We start from the raw sequence: 26,299 nt of genomic DNA on the forward strand, positions 1-26,299 counted from the left end.
AATACTAAGAGATTATTGTCCTTTTTCACTGTGTTGACATTTGCGCTGATGCAAGGCAGCGGAACCAAACTGTACTAGCAGTCATTGTATGCTTCATCACCAGGCACTGCAGCTTAAAAAAAAAAAGTCAGTTTCACTTCAGAATGTCCTTGATGAAACAGTAAAAATTGTCAATTTAATTACACTTTGAGTACATATCTTTTTAATATTGTGTGTGATAAAATAGAAATTATACAGAAAGCACTTCTGCTGCTTACTAAGTATGAAGAAAAGCACTTGTACAATTGAGCTGCAAGCTGAACCAGCAGCTTAAAAAAAAAAAAAAAAGACGGACAAACTATCGTTATTTCAACTTAGATATGTGGCAGACATTTTTTGGAAAATGAACTAACTAAAACTGCTACCTCAAGGAAAACAACTACAGTTTTGGTGCCAATGACAAAATTCAAGCTTTGGTGAAAAAATTAGAATTTTGAAGCATTTGTGTCACCACTGTGTGACACCTTCCGAGTACTTAAAAACTTTTCTGATGAGTTTGGTGGTAATATTAACAAATGTAATTTTTTGATTTTGTGTAGTGAAATGTGTTTAACATTTAAGTGGAAGATATGTGTACCTCAGTGAACCAGTATTTTCCAAATGACCAAGATATGTTTCAAAACCATGCATGGGTAGAAGAACCATTCAAAGTACAAAGTAGACCAAAACATTTTAGCAAAACAGAGTAGAAAAGTTTACTGATATGTCTTCAGATTCCACATTTGAACTAACCTTTAAGAAACTAACACTTGTCTATTTTTAACACTATTTCTGCTATGACTACCATTTGCTGAATGTGTATTAAGTATATTAATAGCATACTAAAAAAAAAAAGGAACTGCCACTGTCAAGTTTTGGTGTACTATCTGAAAGAATATCCACAATGATCTGAATAGGCTAGTAAAATACTCTTCCCTTTTCCAATTATCTGTGTGAGGTCAGATACTTCTTCATATACATCAACCATATGACAACAGACTGAATCAGAAGCAGATATGAGAATCCAATTATCTTCTATTAAGCCTGACATAAAAGAGATGTACAAAAATGTAAAATAATATCATTCTTCTCACCATTTTGTTTTGTTTTAGAAAATGCTATTTAGGGTAACATGAAAAGAGTTGATAATTATAAAATGCTATTTAACCATATGATATCACTTATATGGGGAATCTAAAATATGACACAAATCAACTTATTTACAAAGCAGAAACATACTCAGCAGACACAGAAAACAAACTTATGGTTACCAAAGGAGAAAGGGGGTGGGAGAGGGATAAAATAGGATTCTGGGATTAGCAGTTACAAACTACTACATACAAAATAGATAAACAACAAGGTCCTACTGTATAGCACAGGGAACTGTATTAAATATCCTGTAATAAGCCATAATGAAAAAGAATATGTATATATACGTATAACTGAATCACTTTGCTGTGCACCAGAAACTAATGCTACATTGTAAATCAAACATACTTCAATAAAAATTTTAAATGCTATTTATGTTGACATGTAACAAGTTTATGATTTGTATATTAATTTAATATTTTTAAATTTTATTTCAATTTCTAATATATAGACAGACATTAAACCCAATAAACAAAAATTCTTTTAAGAGTATAAGGAGGTCCCGAGATCAAAAAGTTTGAGAATCATTGCTCCTAGAAGCCTTCTCCATTAACAAGTCCCCTCCATTTCCTCTTCTATACATTCCATCTTTCAATACTGTGAAAACAATATTAATGCTTAACCTATGTGATGGCAATAAGCACAAATTATACCAATTTGATTAAACAGGCCACTTCTGCTTTTAAAAACACATTTAGTTAAATACTAAAGCTGAACGAGACCTCGGAAATCACTTAGTCCCACTCTCATAATTTGTAAATAATCACTCTGTGCCTTGCTCAGGAACCCCAGGAGCAAGTACACAAGACCCTAAGATATCTTCTTCAGTAGTCTTCATATAGGAAAGTTTAACATATTAAATGCAGTTTCCTACTCAAGATCATCTACTTTATTTATTACAAAAATTGTACGTATTTTAGAGAAATTCCAGCATGTGGCAAAACTTGAATCCCTATAAAGCACCAGGGAGCAAAAGAGTTGCCAATAAGACAAATTCCCTGTCCTACAAGGAGCTTATCCTACACCTAGATTGTAAACCAATACAAGACAACATATACTAATTGCCAAACAAGTCCTTCAACAACTCGCATCAGATTTCCTTCTTCTCCTTTTTTCTTCCCTGTCCTTTTTTTTCTAGGTCTACCAGCTCCTGTATCTCATTGCTAGCTGGCTCTCCCCTTTCATGCAATTATTTTCTTCCATTTTCCTGATTCTTTCCCTTGAATACAGCCAAACATTCACTAGACTCAGAAATCACCGATACTCTGAGTAGTTTGTAGAACTACTGGTAAGAAAGTAAATCCATTAGGCTTCCAAGAAGAAAGTGGTCTGAAGTTACAAATCAGGACACAATATGTTTTTTTAAAAAATCTACCTCTACAAAAGTGGTTCTTAAACTTAAGGCCATGGTCTCCATGAAGGGTCCGTGAACAATTTTCAAGGTGTCTATAAACTCCTTGGACTTGTATTCCAACTTCTATGAGTACATGCATTTTTCTAGGAAGTGGGCAGTGGATCCATTGCTTTCATCATATTCACAAAGGAAGCTATAACCAAAAAAGATTAAAAATTCCCTGCTCTACAGCTTTCTGGAGTACCACACGTGTAGATACTTGTGAAAGGCGATTATGAACTGACTTACTATTAGATGGAAGAAATTACAGATATTTTAATCATATGACTTTTTAAGAATAAGGACAAAATAGGAATAAAATTTTCATCAATCAAATAGTCGTAAGTCTTCCATGTCTTAATGATTTTCATGAAGCAAAATATTTGGCAATTAGTTTATTACTAACAAATGAGATTTAGACATATACTTCAGCTACAGAGCTACTATCTAACTCAAGATTTCACCAAATTCACTGGTCACTTGAAATGGTCTTTTGGTAGAAATGAGAAAATCCATAACAAAATTACTTCCAATGGCCTTTCATTTCAAATATTTAGGGTTTTGTTCTTTAACTGTTCCAAATTGCTCTAAGAGTTACAGTCAACAAAGCAAATGAATATCAAATATGATTTCCCAGGTTTTTCCACCTGATGAGCAGCAGCAGATCAGTGGCTGGTTCAAAATAGGAAGTAAATAGCTCAACAATGACTAGTGCAGATAAGTTATGGAATTAAAACTAAGTCCAAAAGGACAAAAAACTATCACAATTAAGTCAATGATACCTTACTATATTGTGTTCCCCCATCATGCTAAATTTAAAACTAGCACTCGATTTCAATAACTCATATTCATAGTACTTTTTTTATTTAACTAATCTTAAATTAATCTTTGTACTAGTCAAATATATGGGACCAATCTGTCACCTTTGAAGATAATTATTTAATTTACCATTAACTTAAACAAGGATCTCTGTACCTTATAGATAGAAAACTCAGTTATGAAACTGTACAGTCTAAAATGAATATAAATCAATCATTATGACAGAAGAACTTATTTGAGAGTCAAAATGAACAAAATATTCTGTGTCAGCAAAATGTCTCTTGTCAAAATCTACTCTTAGATTTCACTGTAATGTACTAAAATAAATGTCCTTCCCAACTCTATAGAAGAACAAGTCTTAAATCATCTTAATTCAAAACTACTTATTTGGAAACACACAAATATATCCTAGCCATGAAATAGATTATGTATTATCATAACTAACTTTAAAATAAAAACTTCAAAGGTGAATATTCAACTCCAAGCATGTTAACAAGAGTTTCACCACAGATTTTTCTCTTTTTAGCATTAACATTATTATTAATTATAATAATGGGAGAAGTAAAACATATAAATAACTTTTTTTTTTTTTTTGGCGGTATGCGGGCCTCTCACTGTTGTGTCCTCTCCCGTTGCGGAGCACAGGCTCCGGACGCGCAGGCTCAGCGGCCATGGCTCACAGGCCCAGCCACTCCGCGGCATGTGGGATCTTCTCGGACCGGGGCACGAACACGTGACCCCTGCATCGGCAGGTGGACTCTCAACCACTGCCCCACCAGGGAAGCCCCTATAAATAACTTTTACATATCATTTGCATATAAATTACTTAAGATCCAGGTAAGCAGCTGGGACGGTTTTCTTATATTGTATATAGCTGTTACAGTTAAGATAAATTTCTATATAAAGGAGTAGAAGAATGCAATATCACATTTAATATATTCAGCAGATAGACATCAGATAATGTGTGGAGAAGGCATATACTTATTTAATTAAAAATAAGTTACTGAGCATGTTCTGTGTGAAAAGAGAGAAAAAAAAAGACCAGACAGACCTGCCCTCTAGGAACTTACTGTCTCCTAGAGAATGGAAACTAAATGAAAAATACGGTCCTTCCATTCCTAAATTAATCTTTGTAGCATACCACCATCAGTACTAACTTAGCCCAATTCTACCCAATGATGAACTTTAAAGACACTGAAAACATTAAGATTTTCAAATTATAATAAGAATAAGCCCTTCTCAGTGGAGATAAGTAAAATCTCCCATTATTTTCCCCATTAGGTCAGAATTTAATACTCCTTCCTACATCTGAACAATCTTACAACCTAGATAGATCGTTCTCTTTTTCTCATAGCTTGTTACCTCAATCATCTCTAGATTTATGACTCTGCACAACCCACATGTATTACTTGGAAGTTTAAAAGTGAATAAAGAAACAAGGGCTTCCCTGGTGGCGCAGTGGTTGAGAGTCCGCCTGCCGATGCAGGGGACACGGGTTCGTGCCCCGGTCCAGGAAGATCCCACATGCCGCGGAGCGGCTGGGCCCGTGAGCCATGGCCGCTGAGCCTGCGCGTCTGGAGCCTGTGCTCTGCAACGGGAGAGGCCACAACAGTGAGAGGCCCGCGTACCGCAAAAAAAAAAAAAAAAAAAAAAAAAAAAAGAAACAAAAAAAAGTAGGATAATTAGGAATGACAGCACTGGTCCCAAGTTTTAAAGACTAAACATATTTTTCAGTTGTCTAAGAATATGCCTCTAAAAGATTTGTAATAACACACTAACAATAAAAATTCTTAAATGTAAGAATAAAACCTGATATTATTTGTACCTATTTCCCTTCAGTTTGTTTCCTGCCCTTAAATAATGTGTGATCTCATTTCTCCAGTGACCATACTATACTATCAAATATCAGGGAGTGTGTGGTGTTTTAAATTTTATAAGAATTTCTTTAAAATACAAACAACTTTAAATGATGCCATTCATGAGAACTTGTGATCAGGTTCAATGTCTATAAATAATGTTTCTGGAGCCTCCATAAAAAATGTAATTATAGGATTTTCAATTTAGAAATAAGGCTGTTTTATTTTATTTTATTGATTGGATTTTTAGAGTTAAAAACTCTGTGGCCTTCACAGTAACTGTCAAGGATCCCAAATCTAGGAAACTAGGGAGGGGTATCTAGAACTACCAGTGCAAAGAGAGAAACAGTGATTTTTCTGAATTTCTTTTTGAACTATAATTATATCCTAATGTACAGAGTTCTAAAACAAAATATAAAAACAGGCCTAAGTCTACTGTAACTGTCCCTGAAAAACAAATCTCTGCAAATAATCAGCAAAGGCAGCTCGAAGCAATGATCTAAAACTCTAATATCCTAAGGTTCCAAGAATCATTTCAGATCTTAAAAGCTTTACCTATGAAAAATGTACATTGTATTTCTAACTAAAAACTGAAACTTTTTGCAAATCAATATTTTTCTTATAGCATGTTGTTTCCCCCAAAAGGCGATAAACTCTTTATTCTTGTTTTGTGCCTTAAGACATAATCTGCTTTTATCCTTTAGCAAAATATGAACCAGCTACTAGGCTGACAATGCCAAGAACCATGACAAAATGGATTATTAATGAGAAACTGAACTCCAGAACTCTATTAATTTATGTCTTCCTGTCGGATCCAAAAGATATATCAGCCTTCTCACTCAAAAGAAAAAAATGCCAACACTGTACTTTGTTTTAAAGTTCTCCACAGATGAAGAATTCATTATCCAAAGTACAGTTCTGTTATTTCAGGCTTTCTTGTAGAATAAAGAATCTTTATCAAATGGCTAAGAAAGCTGCTGACAAGTGCAAGTACCTTGCAAAATATATTTACGTCAAACATTCACTGAGAGAAACCGGAGGAGGGGCAGAAAAAAGGTGAAAGCCCCGGCAACATTCCTGTCCCCATCCTGTCCTAGCAGTCTTTAGAAAACTAAGCCCTTTTGATTCCAGTTACAAAATGGTAAGCAGCATTAATACAACTGCATGTTTGTGGGCTTTTTTAATTCCTAATTACACTAATTATTCTGACATGAAGGGAAATGATCTAACATGTGAAGAGAAGAATGTGTGATTTCTTTATGCATAATCAACAATGTTTAAGTGACATAAAATATCCTTTTAAGCTTTCATAAAAAAATCTAATCTATGCTTATCATAATATTTATGGAATAAAAAAACCAGAGAGGGAAAACTGCTATAATGTACTCTGTGTGACCTCTGCTTTCTACAGAGAATGAAAACAGCCTTTTGCTTTTCAATCCCCATCAAAGTGGAGTAAAAGGAGGGACAGCGTTCCCGTGCTCACTGCCATTAATCATTGCTTTCTTCAAGCAAGTGCGTATTAATTCCTGTCATCCCAAACATCATCGAGTATTGTTACAGCACCGTTCACTCCTCATTCACCACCAGTTGTTACCAGTTTCCCTACACTGAGCAGAGACAGGGTGAATCGTGTGGATTTCAGTGTTAGAGGCCTTTATCCCTGGGGTGCTGACACCAATTAAGCCATTTCAAGAAGAAATGAGAACAGGCCCAACCCTTCCATGTAACAAGAGCTTGCACCTAGCTTTGGCAGGTTGCCATTTTCTCTGGCTTCACACTATAGAAATACTCTTCTCCACGTCCTTTTGAATGATTCAGGCTGTTTACATGTAATCCGTAACAATATCTTTTTGTTCATTTCTTCAAGTTCAAACTTAGCACCCAACATAACCTAGCACAAAAGACATGGATAATCTAGGTGGTAAACTAGAAAGATGAATGCTATTATCTACAGAATCATTAAATTCAAGTTAGGAAATAAAAGCATATATTCCCTTTAATCCTGTGACAAATTTTTAAGGCATTTCAAACAAAAATTAGAGAGATTGTGGAAGCTACTGCTTTTCTCAAACTGGCTTAACTGAAGATAAAACATTTTATTCCATTCGCTCAATTTTAACACTGCATTTGCTGAGCGAATTCATATACACAGGTATATAAACCAGATACTTCTAGTATTACTGGCAGTTTGTGTCCAGTTTAAAGAAGCTCATTATCACACCGTACTGATATTTGCTTTCTTTCAGAGTCCTTAGGCACTAAAGGCCATGCTTTGTAGAAGGTTACCTCCAAGCCCAAAAAAAAATCTGCTCAAGTGAATTTAATTAATATCATTTTGCATCACTAAATAAATATAGAGATCCATCAAACTCTTTCACAATATTGTTGATTTTTTTGACCGCTTTAGATCTAATCATTCTCCTTGTTTTAGACATTTACATCTGCTTTTAAGTTTTTATGGTTGCCTGTTGGCAGGCTGCAAAGTGGAGCTGTCGATGCTACTGCAGAATAATGCAAGGTTTGTTATGAATTAAATATTAGAAACCTTAACACAGTGGCCAATAAGAATTATTTGCCTTATTAAAGCAGCAGAAGACGCTGATTAAATTTTCATTGCATTGCAGTCTTTTTCCCATTTCTGCTTTCAATTCATCATTCTAATGTATGAAAGGCTCACCGAATAATGGCAGGGGGACTTAATTTCTAGAATGCAAATATAGCAAAGAAAATACCATAAATACCCTCCCAGAAAACATTAAACAGTCAGTTCTAATTAAGTGAATACTAACCAAGTAAATATTCTCTTAAAGGGAAAAAAATAATTCAAACGGCAAGAATTCAAGAAGGAAAGCACAATTACCTATATTACAAATATATACAAAAAGACATTGTGAGACATCTGTATTTTTTTGGAAACTGCACTTCGTAAAATCAGTTAACTCCTTTGCAGGTCTTGGAGCACTCTAAAAAAAGAGCATACAGTTATAGTTGTACTCAGCTTTGCATAGTTTCTCAAATTTTACTAATTTTTACAAGAAAAAAAATGACAAGGGTAATAAAACAAAGTGTGTAAAGTAGCGTTCAGCCAGAATGGCAACTAGCATTTCTGAATTCCTACATTATGTTTTAAATTTACAATGTTTAGTGTTGCAAATATATTTAGGGAATAAAATGCCCCTGCAAAAATACTGTAATCGTATGTCCTATACTGAAGGTTGTTCATGTTTCTGCCTTAATGTGAGGAAGAAAATGAACTTCAAGTATCCATTTCCCCTGGAGAAAATCTCTTCCTTGAAACTCTGCAACTAATGAAATGGGGATCTATAAATAGCAGCATCATTACCATGAGAGCCTCTGCAAGGTACCAGTCTCTGCAGCTGACCCTCTTTATACTAATAACTACCAGACTTCAGTCTCATTCCTCTATAGGGTGATCAATATTGGGACAGTTAAAAATGTGATGGAAATTTAACCCACAGAAATGGTATTTACTTACCAAGTCTCCTAAAAACATGCAATACTGCCTATACTTATTACCTTTCTGTCTAGAATTTACTCAAAACGTGGTTTGGGGTTACTGTTTTGGCTTTTAATTTTTTTTCTTAACTGAGATGAGTGTGGCTCTGTAGCTTTTTCTCTAACGTTATAGAGACGTGCATCATGACAAGACAAAAGTCATAATACACCTGAAATGCTCCCTGCTGAATCTCTCTCAATGAACCTCATTAAAATGGTTACTCTATTCCAAATATTATCCACTGAAGCACTACTGTAGTAAACTCTTGCTTGAATTGTTGAATACAGTGATGGGTAAAAATCAGTGAGCATTTAATCAGTAAATGTAATGATTTGGAATGATGTTTTACTCTTACTCAAAATACAATATTTTCAAATTCGATAAATCACTCTAAAAAGTTAACCAATATTTAATATCTTCATTGGCTGTAAATTAGACCATAATAAAGAATGTAGCTAAAGGTTCTAGATAAAAAAAGAAACTATTTATTAGATCTCTATAGAATACACTATTGCTATGTATAATTAATTGGCACTGAGATATTTATATTGCACTTCATTAATGGTAAATATTCAGTTACATTTGCATCTCGTGCATATAAAGAGCTCAATTGTTCACTACTTTCATATCTCTTAAAATAAATATGATAAAATGTTCCAGTGGGTGGATGAGTTTAAAGCCTTTTATTCTCAGTGACAAAATTATTGATGACAACATATCATAAATGGCACTTCCTCCATACACACATGTCACAAGAAAATGTAAAATATTGGTACAGCTGCACATGTAGAACACTTACTTTTTAAATGAAAATATAACATTTCAACAGAATGTGGCTTAATCAAGAGAATATATGTGAATTCAAAGGTGACATCAAATTTCACACATGCTTAACTTCATATTCAGCATACTTGTAAGTTCTATATGCACAGAAAAATGTAATTAGCCTAATTTAAACACAAAAGACATGGTTCATTTTGGCACAATCAGATACACATGTGCCATCGCGCTATTCACTAATGCTTATGTTTACCAAATTATTACCATCCAATTAAAACTATGAAATAGACCACAGAAATTTAAATACAATCAATTTGGAAAAAATGTTTTTAAAAATATACTGCAGATAGCAAAATTCAATTAGAGGTATACAATACGCTATGCTGATTATTTTTTTTATAAATTCCACAAAGTGAATTTGTCCATGCTTGCAATCCTTCTATTGAATTATTTTCCGCTCCTACACCTAAAAAAGAACTAGGACTGAAATACAGATAACAGTATTTACCTGCAATGAACATGTGGAGCATAAAAGGAACCCATGTTTAAGGGCCAAATCATTTAAAAAGCAAATAATCCCACTCAAAGCCTCTGAGAACTGAAATTTACAATTTAATAAAAACAGGAAATTTGTATCTGCTTTTTTCTTTCTTTTTTTACGTGAAAAATATTGAGATGGACTTTAAAACAGAAAGTAAACTTCCAGGGTCCTGAAATTCAGGCACAAAATAATTTCTTTTGTGTTGCCATCTCATTTCAATGATCCCAATGCTGAACAAACTGCGTGAAATAAACAGTTCGGATAGGTTGGAATGGGAGAGTTGTAGAGTTAAATAAAGCTGATTTGTAAATGGCAGGACACTCGCAGCAACTACGTAGTTCTTGCTCTGAGGCAACTGATGGAGCAGAGCTGCTCAGCGGCACTTGACAACAGCAGTGCTCCCACAATTGTAACCCTCAAATCCAATCAATCGTTGCTCTTTGCATTTCAAGCAGCTCCTGGCTGCCACTGCCTGAAGATAACTATTTTACCACCTCTGTCATGCCTAATTAACAAGTCAGATGTACAATTTAGAAATTTTGCAATTAACCTGCTAAAATATTGCTGGAGGATGCTAATTGTTATGCCAGTTGCCATAAAAGCTCATTTGCATAACTTATGTGTGAAAAACAATTATGAGCCGCGTTCACAGACGCGGTCCACAAACTGCTCCTAGCTACGGATGAGAGGGCCACAAAAACACTTAATTCATTGCCCACAAAATTATGTTCCCCCTTTTCTTAAACAGCATCTGTTTTGTGCAGCTATATTCATAGAAAATCCCCAAATCAACAATTAGAAGCATATGTAAATGTGCGATTACAGTTCTTTTTCTTTCATTGACAACTTCTCCTTTTTTGCTTGCATGAAGAGTAGAGGATGATATGATAAATGCCTCACTGTTCCAATTCCCTTGCACAACAAATAGGAAGTACATTTGGCAGTGCCAGTGAAACTGCCAGCCCACCAGCCAGGAGGAAGCCATTCTCCTCTGCTCTATCTAGTCACTGCAGCACCATCACTAGAGGCCACTTTAACAACAGAGAAGCTAAAGTCAATTGTTTCTTCAGTGAATAGGCTTCTGTTCTCCAGCATATATTTACTGAGGCATTTAGGGAAGATTTTTGCCATTAAACTGAAGTCTGTAAAACATGGTTGTCTACAAATATTTACGCTAGTGCTGACCACAGCTCTGCTGCCACTCAGTGTCACTTTGGACCTGACCACATTTTTTTAAGCTCAGGTTTTGCCATCCTCTTTGAATCATCAATTTCCACTACTTTCCTGGCCCAAGCTGAGAGATTCTGCCGCCACCTCTGAAGCAAGGAGAGCCTCGGCTGCCACTCTCTCCAGGGCCACAGGCAAATTACTTAACCTCTGAGTGTCAGTTTCCTTATCCACAAACTGTGAATTAAAATGCATACCTTGGAGGTTGCTGCAAATTTAAGAAACATTATGTCATCTGCATTATATGAATTTTTTCTCAAAAAGAGTATACTAATTTTTAAATCTCCAAGTGTGAACTTTTAACTTTTTTTTAATGCATGAAAAGCACCTAGCACAATGCCTGGCACACAGATGGTACTGTGTGAATGGTAGTAGTTTTTATTGCTATCATTATTAAATGAATGAAATCTTCTGAAAGGGAGAGCCTTGTCTTTCTAGGTTGCTACATCAAAACTCAGCAAATTATAACTGCTTAAGGAGGAATAATAGGTTGAGAATTTCTATGGCTTAGCCATAAATTCTAACATTTAAAATTGAAAGGGAAAACTTTATGAGAACAACTTATCCTTCTTCTCACATTACAATGATTGACAGCTACTTTTTTTAATTGGTAAAATGTTCATATTTCTATAATAATTCACTCACTGTATAGCAGTCAATTAAGTACAAACTGTAAACTCCCAATTTTCGAGTTAAAGCATACACACTGATTATAGTTTGGTTCTAGAAAGCACTATTAGATATCCAGCCAATACTTTGTAAATTAGAAATTTTAAAGTGACATCATAATCATGGTAATTAAAAAATAATGATAATTGGTCAAAAAAGGAATTAATTGGTTTAATGTTAGAAAGTATAACATTATTAGACTGATTATACTGAAAGGAAGAAAGAGTTTCTTTATTAAACACAAAAATGTCATAAATTCAGGTAAATCAAAATTAGTTCATATAACACATTGATGGAATATAACTTATGTTTCTAGAGTCCATCACTTCATTTTCTGGCATTCCGTTTCTGTACTTGGTCAGAGTCAAAAGGTCAGGAACCACGAAGGCAGTAAGTTCCTAAGGATATCCTCACTATCACATCACTGCTCTAACAAGTGGTGAGCAGGAGGAAATTCAGACAAGTCAAGCACCCACACCCCATACACAGTTAAAAGAATTTCATTTTTTTCCTCTACTGATTCCAAAGAAGAAGTATGACAAGAAAAACTGGAGGGTTCTCACTTATTTGAATAACAAGTGAAAATCTAAAAATACCTTCACTGTATGTTATTACCAACTATATCAGTGGGTTTTATAGTGACAGCCCTGTGCTATAATTTCTGAGAAAACCTCAACATAAAGCTCCATAAACCCAACCATTCCTGTAATGTATTGCCTTATCTAGCACACAATCATTTCAAACACAACTTTTCATGTTAGTATAATTTGTTCAAAAATGGTAATAAATACATCCTTGAAGCCAGAGAAATCATTGCACAATCTATTGTAACTTGTTCTTACCAGTACTGACAGTTAATCCTCGACCCAAGATCCAGTGTAGAATATTCCAATAACACTTGGTTTAATTAAAGATATTCATTATACACATACCTTTTAATGGACCAACACTCCCAATCAACATTATAAATAATCTGGGCCAACTGAAGAGTAATGTCTGTGAACAATTATCACAAAACTAAAACATGGATGGCTGTCAGTCGGTGGCAGAGTTCTTGCTTTCATAATAAATATAAAGTCAATTTCCTGTTCTAGTTCCTATTCCAAGTTGAAAATGATATATCTGACTATGAATTCCAACTACCTTCATCCTTAGGGGTTTTTAGGGTTTTTTTTTTTTTTTTTGGTTTTTTTTTTTTAAAAGAAGAGAGGAGAAAAGAAAGAAACTTAAGAGACCACCTAAGTCAATTCTTCTTCATTTGAGGGCACTTGGATAGTAAAGGTTTCTACATAATGTGCACATATGAGCTTGCCATTTCACATATATATATATATTTTTTAAATGCTGTGATTTCCCCCATCAAATGCCACTCAAGTATTTCAAAAGTCCCTCCCATAATTCCACTATAAATTCCTATTTACAAAGGCTCAGTACATCTGAAAGCTAGTAGTAACCTTTCATTTAAAAAATAATAATATGCAGTTTCAAAAGCTTTTTGTTCCCATTTCAATCAAAAGTAACTTCAGGGCTTCCCTGGTGGTGCAGTGGTTGGAGTCCGCCTGCCGATGCAGGGGACACGGGTTCGTGCCCCGATCCGGGAGGATCCCACATGCCGCGGAGCGGCTGGGCCCGTGAGCCGTGGCCGCTGAGCCTGCGCGTCCGGAGCCTGTGCTCCGCAACGGGAGAGGCCGCCAACGGTGAGAGGCCCGCGTACCGCAAGAATAAAAAAAAAAAAAAAAGGAAAAATAGCTTCATATGTTTCAAATGAAATTTTGCAAGTAATCAGAGACTAATGAAGACTCATTGATTTAACTAGTTAAGGGAGCCTGAGAAGGGAATGAGAATTTAAAGCAACCAAGTATTTCATTTAGAAGAGCAGCTAATGTGTAGGTACAGTAAGTCCTCTTCACTAAGAAATGCAATCAGGACTCTTGTCTCAGGAGAGACTCATCCCCCTCTCTGTGTGCACATTCCTGACTCCCACTAACATTAACAAGCACCATACATGCACTCGGAGGAGATGCCAGCCTTGGTAGTATGTATGCATGGCAGCTGTGGTGACTAAATAATCCATACGGCTCTGAAGAGAAGTTACGGTTTGTTGGGTCTAGAGGCACAGCTACAGTGGTGGAATTCAGAAGCTAGAAGCAAACCTCAATCTGAATGCTTGATCCAAACCCTCTTCTGTCTAACCATACCTCAGATTGTAGTTAAGCCTGGGTTTGGAAATTCTATCCCTAGCATCGTTTATATAGGTAGAAGTTCCATATTTGAGGAAACCTTAATTTTTTCACAGGCCCAGAGTTCTGTCCTCCTCCCCATCCACCACTCCTATCCCAGCATTCACTCATCCATTTCCCCACAATATATAGGAAGTCACATAGTAGTTTTATAGAGAGAAAATCAAAGGCCTGGCTTAAACCGCAAAAGCAAAATCAGAATCAAGTATGAAACTCCATCTTCAACACGAAAATCATATAGTAATCTTAACACAAGAGATATATGCTGAAATGTAAATTCCACAGGTTGTGTAAAGGGCAGAATTTAACCATTAATTCTAATTCTTCCCTGCAATTAGAATTAGGTACTTAAGTCAGAGTCTTAATGCTCATTTAATATAGTTTCCTGAAGCCCAATTCAACTTCTTCATCCTTTCCAATGAAGAAAATATTCTTATGAAGTTCAGTTTATAGTGAAGACATGGGTGCATAAGCACACATACAAGTTTACACTTCTGAAAAGAAGTGGTAACAGTCCACTAGCCATTTTACTGAAATTGGGCTTTAGAAAAAAAAGACTAGATGACACAAAATTCTTAATATACTTTCATATATAGAGAACACAATGAAAACTTCTTATTTGTTATCTCCAGTCAGGTCAGTTAACATTCAGAAAAATTCTTTAATATTACATCTAAATAATCATGGGGGGGGAATCCACCAATGTTCTAGAAGCTTCTGGAGACCTTTCAATCAATTTTATTTATATGCAAAACCAAGAGAAACTTAAAAAAAAAAAAACACACACACACAAAGCTCCTCCTGATGCTAAAGCTCTCAATTTACTGACAGGCAAATGGCTTCATGCTGCCACTTAATCTCATTTCTTGCATAATGCCCTCTAATTAGCATATCAAAGTGAATTAATACTTCTAGGGCATTAGCAATGGGGAAATCTGCTCCAGGCTCACAATAGCAGTTAAGAGAGAGCCAAGAAATCCTCAAAAACACCACAAACCACTTTGCATTGCAAAACTGTTCAATTTATTTATCCTCTCTCTCTAAACACTTTTACCGCACACTGTTTTACTACTGTTCACCAAACAAAATGATAATTGCCAAAGTTACCAGCATCTGTAATGCCTGTTTAGAATCTTAATTTAGATTATGTTGCAGATAATTTCTATATGCAACCATTTGTTCTATTATAAATGTTAATACAGAAACAGAGGAAATGTTGACATTCTCAATTAGTTAATTTTAATTTGAAATAAAATTTTATGGGATTTTAAAATTTATTAATTTTTTAATGTAAAAAGCCACCTGCTGGACTGTGATGCATAAGAAATATGTTTTGAAAACTGATGTATCACAAAGAACAACAACAACAAAAAAATCATTTTGCCATAACATATGTTGAGTCTCCCAAATAATGGTTTAAACATTGTGAGGAATCATCGGCATTAAAAGGATACATTGTATACCAAGTTCTCATTAATATGATCACACAAAAAGGGTTATTGTTCAAAACAGCTTAACATTTGTAAAGCACTTAAATTGAAAAAAACAAGTACAAAACTTTTAACAATGATTTTTATCCATAATTACTTTTAACTGTTTTCAGTCCAAATGAGTTACTATCACGTAGATATAGTCAGTTAAAAAAAAAAAAATGCTATGCCAATTCAACTTAACACATCCTATCACACCAATTTTTTTTTACTAGACATACACTCAAATTTAGTACCAAAGCAAACTACTGTTACTATCAAAAACTACAAACATCTTATATTTATGGAATATGTCTATTTTAAAAATAACAATAAAGAAGAGATTCTGGTTACTATTCTGCTTACAAAGAGGGTAATTAGAATCAAGTGTTGAAGATTAATGAAATTTATTTTCAAATATGTTCTGTGTCTAAAGGTATAAAAAGATGGGTTTTTTTCCAGAGGCTCATTCAAGCATTTCCTGCTAATTTATTTGCTAAATATAACACTATCACATAGCTGTGATAGCAATTTGTGCGTTTGATTAACTTCTATAACTTTGTAAAAAATCTTTTAGCCAGATCTAAAAAACTTGGACCAATTCACACTACATAGTGATATAAATTATTTACTCTCTTCATACGTAAAGACTCAAATGGCCTACTGAAGTAGAGCAAATGCTTAAAAAGGTCAACATGGGAGGGGGGTGTGCAAGCTTTGTTAGTCAGTTACTACCTAAATCATGCTGATCACACTGATAAATGGCTAAAACACAAGCCTGCTGAGAAAACAAATAAAACATAATTCTCATAGTGTCAATATTGAAGTAATAAATACCTAAAGTTGTTCACGTGTACATAAATAGAGGAAAAATAGTCTAAAAAACCTTATTTAACTTGATGTGTTTGGTGCTGATGTGTTAAGTATTTATTCTGAATAGATACCTCAATGGTATGAGTACAAAATAAAGCATGACCGATTTAGGGTGTGGTTCATGAAATGTGGTTTTCATTCTTCATAGCCGCACTTCATGGAACTTCATCCTACACAATGCCACCATAAACTATCAAAATATACATAATCCAAATAAAACATTAAAGTTAAATGTCTTGGAAGTAGCCATTTACAAAATTTGTAAACAGAAATCTAAAAGTACAAGCAAAATTAATTAAAAGGAAAAGGATCCTAACATGAAAGATATACACAGATATATTTTATGAAAGCCAGTGAACCAATGTGTTCTTTGAGGCAAGGCAAGGCTTCCTTTGCCACTGTATTAATATACTTCTGATTCAGAATAAAATTATGTAAATTAGTATAATAAAATAACATAGTAAAGTCCCAAATAAAAACCAGAACTACACAAATCTATAATAAAATGAAGTCCACTAAAACTGAGGCATGAAAGAATTACTTGCACAGATCAAGTTAGTATTGACAATAGGGTTCAATATCCTTTTACTGGGGGAAAAAAAAAGGGTTGGAAGACAGGTCCATACTTAAAGATAATACCTGCTTGATACTTTAGATCATGAAGTTCCAAACCAGTAGAGAAGTAAGGTTATTTTTTCTAAGTTGTCTATGAACGTATTACATGTATTGTCTTCTAAGGATGGGAGAGGAAGAGTAAAGAAAGTTAGAAAAACATCACTCTTTTACATCCTCCCTCAAAACTTCCTTAAAAAGCTCCAGTAAGTTAAACAAATCTATAAAAATAGAAAATAAAAAATATTCTTAAATTGCTCTGAGGAAAAATTTGTAATAAAGCAATACAATTTATGACATTTCCAAGATAAACTAACTTTGTATTTTTTCCTGTTTTAGCATTTAATATTTCCAATGTAAACAAGCCATGTCTAAAACTGATATGAAATTTACAACATTAAAGGTCCACTAAAATTTGCTTCAAAATAATTTTGAAAGGGTGGGAGTTACAGAGAACACAAGATTGGCCAAGTGTTGCTAACTGCTGAAGGTGGGCAATGAGTTCATGGAGATTCAAGTTTCTCTTCTCTATGTATATTTTACATTTGAAGTTGTTCATAATAGAAAGTTTTTTAAAACTAGACAATAAGTTCACAAAAACACAAAAATGAATCATGTATGGAACAGTGCATTTGTTTTTAAAACTTTGGAACAAATAATGATAACTATATTGGAAGTATCTCAAGAGCAACTTAAAAGAATGTATGCAACATATATAATAACATTTAGACTCACATATAACAGTTTTCACCTTTCTTGTTAAATTTTCACTTGATGGAATATTTGGGTTTTATACACTGGGCATTGAAGAATTACATGGCACTGAAGAAGAAAAATGAACAAATTTTTACATTGAAGCATTAAAATAAAAGAAAACAGACCAGAAAAAGAAGACACCATGAGTCTCTAAACCTTTAGAGTCAGAATTAAATAGAGAGGTGTTGACTGAGAGTACTTGCCTTACCCCTCTGAAAGCTAGTCACACTTACAGCAGTAAAGATAAAAGGTTTAATCATATATATCATATTCTAAATGCATATAAAAACTCACAAGCTACCTTCTTGATCCAGTTTTGATATGTAAAATCCTTATGACTCTTTCTAGGGAGGGTTCCTTTCAAAGGAAAGCATTTTTAATAGTAATTTCCTTCTTCTCCTTAAACATAAAAAATACTTCAACCAGCCCAACCAGGCAAGCAGGCCTTTCTCTTCCCCTGCGGACACCTCCTGCAGTAGAGAAGTTCATTAAGTTTTATGATCTTCCCAAGTCAGTCCTGCTTATAAGCCTCACAAAGGCCACAAATCTGGCAAACCATCATGTATGCCATTAGACATTACTAGTAAATGAATGCTATTTAGGGTTTGTGGTGGCAATAAATCAGAGTTTGGTTGGCAGCTATCAATGTGGAGTATTTTAACCTACCGTTTAGAAAGGAAAAGGTTATGTTGATTTTTTTTTAATACACAACATTTTTTAACAATATGACTCAGATTATATACTGTTGAACTTTCATTTTAAATTTTTTTAAATAATTTTTTTCTCAAAAAGAGCCATTTCCTTCATTCAAACTCTCATAATTAAGGGCTTTGGAAAGAAGACAGATTTATGAGGATGGAATCCTCTCACAAGGTACTTCAACAATCAAGATTAAGGTGGCCAGAAAGATGTGAGGGAATGTCCCCAAAGAAGTATGTAGATGAGACCTTCATAGCATCACGGATATTTAATGAGAGATAAGATGGTAAAATATGGCTAAAAAAAAAGAGAGAGAGAAAGAAATCTTAACATATCAACAATTACCTCACTGGTTGCTTACTTAGTTTAAAATGGACAAATATCTTGTTTTAAAGCCTGTAACTTTCAGGTGCTTTCAAAATGCATAAATACCAAAATTCAACAATGACAGATATTTCTGCCCCCAAATAACTGTATGATAAATTTTATGAAAGAACACATTTTCAAGAAAAAGCAAGCATCTCATAGTATACTTTTCCTACCTCTGAACAAGAAAAAAATATAATTGTGGTAGATTACTCATTTATATGTCAGAAGGGAAAAATACCTTTTCGTATTTGGTAGGAGGGAAAAAAGATGTTTTCCAAACTAAATCCCTCATGTGCATCAGAACTCACAGTGCTCACTGCCTGATCAGAAACCTCAAAATCTACTGGGCAGATCTACAAATATGTGGATTTTTTTTTTAATGATTTTGTCTTATTTTAGAAAAAGCACAACTGAAATGACATTATCCATTGAAATGACAGCTTTACCCCCCATCTCCTCACTAGTCAACCCCCTACCCCTCTATTGTGCAGGATAGAGTCATCGCGTAATGTTCCCAGTTTCTATTACAAATGACTAGGTAAACTTTCTCTAGGTTATAGAGAATTAATCTTTGGATACTATGTTATTAGATGTAATAAAATGTTTTTTTAAAGCATTATGCAATATACATTATATCCTACAGTGCTTATTTTATAAGTTCACTGTTTCCAAAGCATGACTGTGGGAACACATTGGGGGTGTGGGGGGAGGCCTGGAATTTGCTGCCCTAATTTCTTTGCCTCGGTAACACTAATGTCTACACAGCTGTTTTACTTCAAATCAAGGATTCTGAGTCCAGCGTCCCTGTCTCCTTCTAAGACTAGTTTTGGAGTGAGGTGGAGCTATGGGTAGCAGGGGAGAAAGGAAAGCAGAGAAAGAGCTTCACCCCCATCAATCATTCAGTACTTAAATCCCGTCCCTCTCGAGCTCAGAGAGGCTGGCAGGAAGATGCCTCTGCCCAAGACAGCCGCCTTTACTCTTTGTCGGCTGTTGGCTTTTACAAAAGAGATAACGTGCAAACTTGGATCCGCTGGCCAAAGCACAAAAAGAGGATCTAATTTACAAGTTATCACTGAAAGCCTCACAAACAATTTTCAAAACACAAAAATTTCTTTTGTCAGCTACCTCTTGCTTCTTAAACAGCAAGCGCCCTGCCAAAGCTCTCTCTGCCAGTAATCCCAGACTCTGAAAAGGCTTGTTTCTTTTTCGTAACTCACCTTTGACATGAGGTTGACTATACTTTCCTTTCAGAATGGTGTAACTTAAGTCTTGTGCAAATAAGCAACTAGAGGACTTACGCTTCCTAATTGAATTCTGCCTGCTGCTAAATGTCTAAACAAGAAAAGCAGTTTGCTAGGTTTGGTTCTCAAGCTAGCTAGGCCAAAACTTTAAAAAGGCAAAATAATAAATACAAATCATGAGGAGGGGGTGAGAGGGGAGGGACATCAATCCCCTCTCCTAGTAATATAAAGCCGTATAAAGTTGAATCAATCTTAATATTCACAACATAGTCAATACCCCAGTGCTTAGCTGTCAGCAGAAACTGAAGTGGAGCCCTGATAGCAAGAAAACCCTTGGACATTAAGCAACATAATTTACTGAGAATTACGTACTTTTAGGCTTCTAAACTAAGAATCTTCAAGATTAAATGCTTGATGTCTCATTTTATAGTCAGATAAAAATTAGCTACGTTTTAAATCACAATGCTTTCTAAAGGTAGCTAAAAATCAACACAGTAAAAGTTAGTAATTTTAAATGCCTGTGGTTTTCAAAATGTAAAATACATCTTAAAAACAATCACTCAACATTAAGAAACCATGTACACTATGTAAATGAAAAGCAGGAAAAGCACTCTTTAAGGTTCTCAACATTTGCTGTTAATTATGGTTTTAGCATATATTTTAATAGACAGCAATAATCCCTCACCTTTTATTGATTACTTTTAGGATCAGAATAGAATTGCAGGGTGAAAAATCTATTTAAAAGGAGGGCAACTCTCCTACCAACTAACAATTATATACAGTGTGCTATTATTTATACACTCAATTTAAACACAATCACATTTAACCTTTTAAATATCTCCACTGAAACAGTGCTATAACCTGGACTTTAACTTTCTCTTCTTTTCTCTTGCCAACTTAAAAAATGGCAACTTTATAATACTGTATACCCAGCATACATACACACACACACACACACACACACACACACACACACACTTGTTCACCATATACAGGGAAGATAATGCCAAATAGGACCTAAAACATCTAGATTAAATCTCTAATTCCACTTGAGCCGCTACTATCACCTCAAGACTAAAATATCTTCAATTTTAAAAAGTCTAACAAGGAAACTAAGTTGAAATGAATTGTCAGAAATTTGTCTAATATGTATTTGTAGTTTTCATTCCAGCACTTCTGTAAAAGCTGTCTCCTTATATATTCCCTGCCTTGAACACTTCAAAAATTGCTCAACCTGCACCTGTGGACCTTTTTCTACTTCATAAAATATATTAAGCATGCTTACAATGTAATCACTTTAAACATAAAATTTAATAAAAGTATTAATAGATGTAATAAATACATTGTATATGCCTAAACATATCTTTACCCTTCCTGCTTCTTAAAAGTAGTATTCCCAACTAAAACACTAATTCAAACATACTACTGGGGTCTGTTCAATTGCATCTATTCTTCTATCTGTGGAACTGAAGCTTAAGGCTAAGTAAAACAAAGTTCGGGATATGCTTCTCCCCGGGTCTCGGTCCCTGGCATCCAGTCTCCCGTTGCTCCTTTTAAAAACTGACATACAAACAAGGCGAAAAGAGCAGGAAAGGGTGGCAGGCGCTCCCGGCCCCCTCCCCGCCTGCAGCCAGGGGTGGCCGCCTGGGGACTGCGACCCAGCCCCGTCCGCATCTACACTTCATTTTACACAAGGAGCGGAATTAAGAAATCGACTCCAGATTTATTGCAGTTTTTTCTCACGATCAGGAGGTGGGAAGGAAAGAATGATCAAAGATGGCGGTGCCCCAAAGCAGCAGCTCTCAACTGGAGAGTCGAAGGAGTAGCTCGGACCCCACCTCGGGGGTCTCCGGGCCCATTGCGGGGCGCAGCGTCTTACCTGTTTTCTCTTTGATCTCACACAGGACGCTGAAGAGCGCGGGTTTCATTCTGTGACAGTTCAGGGCATGTTTCCTAAAAAACAAATAGCAAAACACAAAGGTATTAGCATCACCTATGGAATAATATGGCGCCTTCCTTTAAGTTAGATCCAATATTTAATTCCGGCCCCCTATTTTGGAAGGCTCTTTTGAGCCACCGCAAGTCAACCGAAACTCAAGTTGACTAGTTAGCGACAGCCGACAAGCTCCGGCGGCTAAAGCTCCAGCCCGCACGAAGCGCGACCCATCTGCCCGGCAGTCAGCAGTCTCGGCCACCGCGGGACGCGAACCTGCTCGGGGAGCCGCGATCCGGGGGCAGACGGCGGCGACCCGGGGAAGGCGACGGCGTGGAGGGGCTCCTGCGTCCGCCCTCCGCCGGAGGAGCGGGCGCGGCGCGGGCGGCCGGCCGGCCGGCTGCGGCCAGCGGGCGGTGACAGCTCGGCAAAGTTTGCGAGGCGGCCCTCCCTTCCCGAGAACTTGGCCGCCCGCGCCCGGACCCGCCGGGGAACCGCCCAGCGCCCAGCGCTCGGGCTGGGGCGGCCTCCCGCACGGCGAGGTCGTCCCGCGGCCAAGCGGAGCTGGGCGCCGGGACCCTGGGCCGAGGAGAAAGTTGCACTTCCCTCAAGTGCGGCCCGGGGCCCGCTCGCGGCGGCGTGCACCGGGTCCGGGCGGGAGGTTTGAATCCGTGCAAGGGGACCGGGCTGCCAGAGGGCCTGACTAGGGGGGCGGGTGAGAGACACCCACAAAATCCACGCGGCACCAAGTCCGTCCCGCGCCCCGAAACCAACTTTGCCGACTCCCGCCCGCGTCGAGGGGCGCCGGGGCAAATCCCCCCGAGGCCCGGGCCGGCGGCCTGTTTTCGGAGAAAGTTCCCCGCCCCGGGCTGAGGCCCCGGCCCGGGCGCCACCCCGGCCCCGAATGTGCCGCGGGCCCGGCTCCCGCACACACACAAAAGATGCTTAATGAGACGACACCAACTTTGCTTGCGCCTCGTCCAAGCTCTGGTCAGTGATGGTCATGATCTGGTGGAGGATGTCGCCGATGTCCTGCTTCCTGCCGTCGCCGTCCGCCCCTTCGTGGCCGTGCGGGGGAGGCGGCAGGGCCATGCCCCCCTGCACCGAGTGGCCCGCCAGGTTCACCCCGGCCAGAGTCTGCAGCATCCTGGATTGATCGTCCATCCCGCCGCGCGCGGGCGGGAGCGGGCGGCGGCGGCGGCTGAGGCGAAGGCTGAGGCGGCGGCGGCGGCGGCGACGAGGGAGGAGAAGAAAGAGGGGGAGGGGGAGGGGGAGGCGGCCGCGCGCTCCCCGCCCGCGCGGGGAGGGGGCCGCCCGGCCGGCGGGGCCCGCGGCTGAGGCGGTGCGGACGGGCGCCCGGTCTGGCTTCCGCCGCCGCCGAGGCTGAGGAGAAGAGGCGGGCGGAAGCGCCGGGCTCCGCGTCGGTGGCGGAGGCGGAGGCAGCGGCGCCCGCTGCCCTCACGCGGCCGCCGCGCCGCCTCCTCGCCGCCGCGCGCCCCGCCGGGTGGCCCCGCGCAACTTGCTCCTCAGCGCCAGCCGAGTTGCCGGGACGCCCGCCGCCCCCCGCGCCAGCTGCGCACTCCCTTCCCTCGGCCGCCGCCGCCGCCGCCGCCGCCTCCGCCGCCTCGGCCGGGCGGGATCCGAGCCCCGGCGGCCCCGGGGGAGGGAGCGGCGGCGGCGGGCGGCGGCGCAGGAGGCCGGCGGGCGGGCCGAGGGGAGCGGAGGAGGAAAGTTTGGGAGCGGGCGGACTGGCGCTGCGGGGACGCGGAGCCCGATGGAGGGCCCCGGCGGGCAGTGCGCGGAGCGGACAGCAGATTGATGGGGCGGAAGAAGTCGCCGCCGCCACAGCCGGAGCCGCGCACCCTGCCAGCGGACCGGGCTCGAAGGCCGCTCGGCTGAGGGATTGACAGGCTGCCAGTGCCACTCACTCACTGCGGCCCCAGCGCCCGGGGGGAGGGGCGGGGGCAAGTGGGAGGGCGGGGGAGTGCTCTGCACGCCCCGCCCCCGGGGGCGGTGCGCGCGCTCATTGGGCCTTGCGCCTCCCGCCGCCACCGCTGGCACCGCCCCCGGGCTTCGGCCCGGCCCCTCTGGCCTCTGATCCCCTGCGCCCGAGAGCGCGCCACCAGATCCTCAAGTCTCATCGCGTCCTCCCCCCCTGGGATGGGCCGCCTCGGCCCGCAAACGTTGTGCCCACACCACGATTCCTGCTCCCTAGTGTTAGCAGCCATGGGTGCCAAGAGTTGTGGACGGGACACGGGGCAACTCGCTCCAAGGCCAACCATGTGCTTCCCCGCAGCGCCGTGAGCTTTAAGCCTCGGACAGCGCCTGGTACACTTTCCGGCTCTTCCCGACGGGAGGTGGTATCCTCAGGGTACCCGGCCGCCCGTCCCAGGCCAATCGAATCGCGCTCGGAGCCGAACGGGGCGGGACAGAGGCAAGAAAGGGCTGTCCCTATTGGAGCGTTCGAAAAGTCCTGGGCAGAGGCGGGGACGCAGCGCATGGTGGCCTCGCCCATCCCGCGATCACCATAGTAACCGAGAGGTCGCTGCTCAGAGTTGGCGCCAGCGCTCTGGCCTTGCGCTGTCCCTCAAGAGGTGACCAGGTAAGGTGGGAGCCCGTTGTCCCGCATGCTTCATGCCTGAGCTCAGTGGATATGAGTAACATACACTTTCCCTTGAAAGAGGAGCACATGAAAATGTGTCAGAGGGAAGTGGATCCGGGAGGAGGGAAAGGGCCTGACATCCAGGACTAATTAACGGTTTACAACCTTTTACACACTCTGCAGTTCCTGGTAATCCAGGGACCACTCCTTCCGCAGCCTTTGCTTTTAGCCGCCTCCAGATAGACCAAAGCTGCAAATTGAGCTCTTTATTACAAAGATATGTTTATTTAAGGAGAGACTGGATTCTGCTTATCAATTTACCCCACCACCATGAGTCATTTAATGTTGGTGACTCCAGCCACGGATTGTCATATATATAACACTTTTTCTTCCATTGTACTCTGCCTACAAACGACTAACTGCTCACATTATGTGGGGGTCTAGACTTACACCTCTTGTGGACGCTTGAGCTTTCTCTTAACCTAATTTCCCAAACAGAGCTTCAACGTATTTTCCCCATTTTAGATCCATGGAGCTCACCCTAGATGGGCCCTTTGGTTAGGTGATTCTGAAAAGTCCTCTTGTTCCTTCCCCAAACTCAGTAAGCTGTCTTACCTGAAACCAAAAATAGGGTTATGAGATATGAAAAATTGTTCTTACTCTGCAGGGTTTGATGTAGGACAAACAGTTCTTTACATGCCAGATGGATTCTTGGAATGAAGCAGGCTACTCGGTTCCAGGTTCTTTCCTTCATGTGTTGTGTGTACTTTTAAATACTCCCCACTGCAAAGCTAATAGCTAACCTTACAGTAAGGCAAGCTAAAATCTTTACAAACTGCACAGCTGCTGGAGAGGGAGTTCCAAACAATCCACTCTGCTTCTTACTTCTGAAGAAGCCCCTTTATGTCCATTAATATTCCCGGCTCTTCTGTAACCCATATATGGGTCAAGTTTCTGATTCTTCTTTTAAGCCCCCATTATGGATTACTCATAGTCATCATTGATTGGACTTTCTTTTTATTCTTAACTTGTTTTTCAAAAGCTGCCACCAAATCTTCATATATTTTTGCGTAAAGGAGCAAGAGCAAGCAGCTAGTCTTTCATAATTGCCAACGTTGAAGATGTAAAACCACAGAATTCTATCTGAAAGATGTCTGAAGCTCTAAATTTCTTCCAGCTCTAAAATTCAATGATCCTGTGACTCACTATCAGACCTCCTCCCTGCCCTCATTCTAGGCTCATAATCTCGACTAATCAGTTATGAGGATGAGGCTAATTAGCAATGGGGATTTATGGTTATTTCTAGCCCACTTCAAACAATGAGTTATGTAAGCAAAGCAACATATATAAAAGTGTAAATAAAATTAAAGAAACACTTAAGCAAATAAAGGCAAATGGGATGTATGGGCTATGTAAACAAATGGGAACATAAAAACATAAATCAGAATTAAGAAAACAGTTAAGCAAATGCCACCAATTAGGAATAAAACAACTTGTTAAATGTCTAACACCCGCAGCTATTTTATGGTGCAC

The 26,299-nt window shown here is 39.0% G+C and overlaps 1 protein-coding gene across 2 annotated transcripts in view; it reads right to left on the minus strand.

Annotated features, from left to right (window-relative positions):
- The window catches only part of PBX3 (PBX homeobox 3), a 239,490-nt gene extending 216,045 nt beyond the window's left edge, over positions 1–23,445 (minus strand). The window contains exons 1-2 of one of the 2 annotated variants that reach the window (XM_060101302.1): positions 23,129–23,445; positions 22,111–22,184 (exon numbers count right to left, since the gene is read on the minus strand). In XM_060101302.1, the coding sequence (XP_059957285.1) occupies positions 22,111–22,184; positions 23,129–23,328 (274 nt within the window). In that variant the 5' untranslated portion in view covers positions 23,329–23,445. The remainder of the gene's footprint in view (positions 1–22,110; positions 22,185–23,128) is intronic. The other variant, XM_060101303.1, reaches the window with a different exon arrangement.
- Positions 23,446–26,299: the final 2,854 nt, after the last annotated feature.

The sequence above is a fragment of the Mesoplodon densirostris genome, chromosome 6, assembly GCF_025265405.1.
Source record: "Mesoplodon densirostris isolate mMesDen1 chromosome 6, mMesDen1 primary haplotype, whole genome shotgun sequence".
NCBI lineage: Eukaryota > Metazoa > Chordata > Mammalia > Artiodactyla > Ziphiidae > Mesoplodon > Mesoplodon densirostris.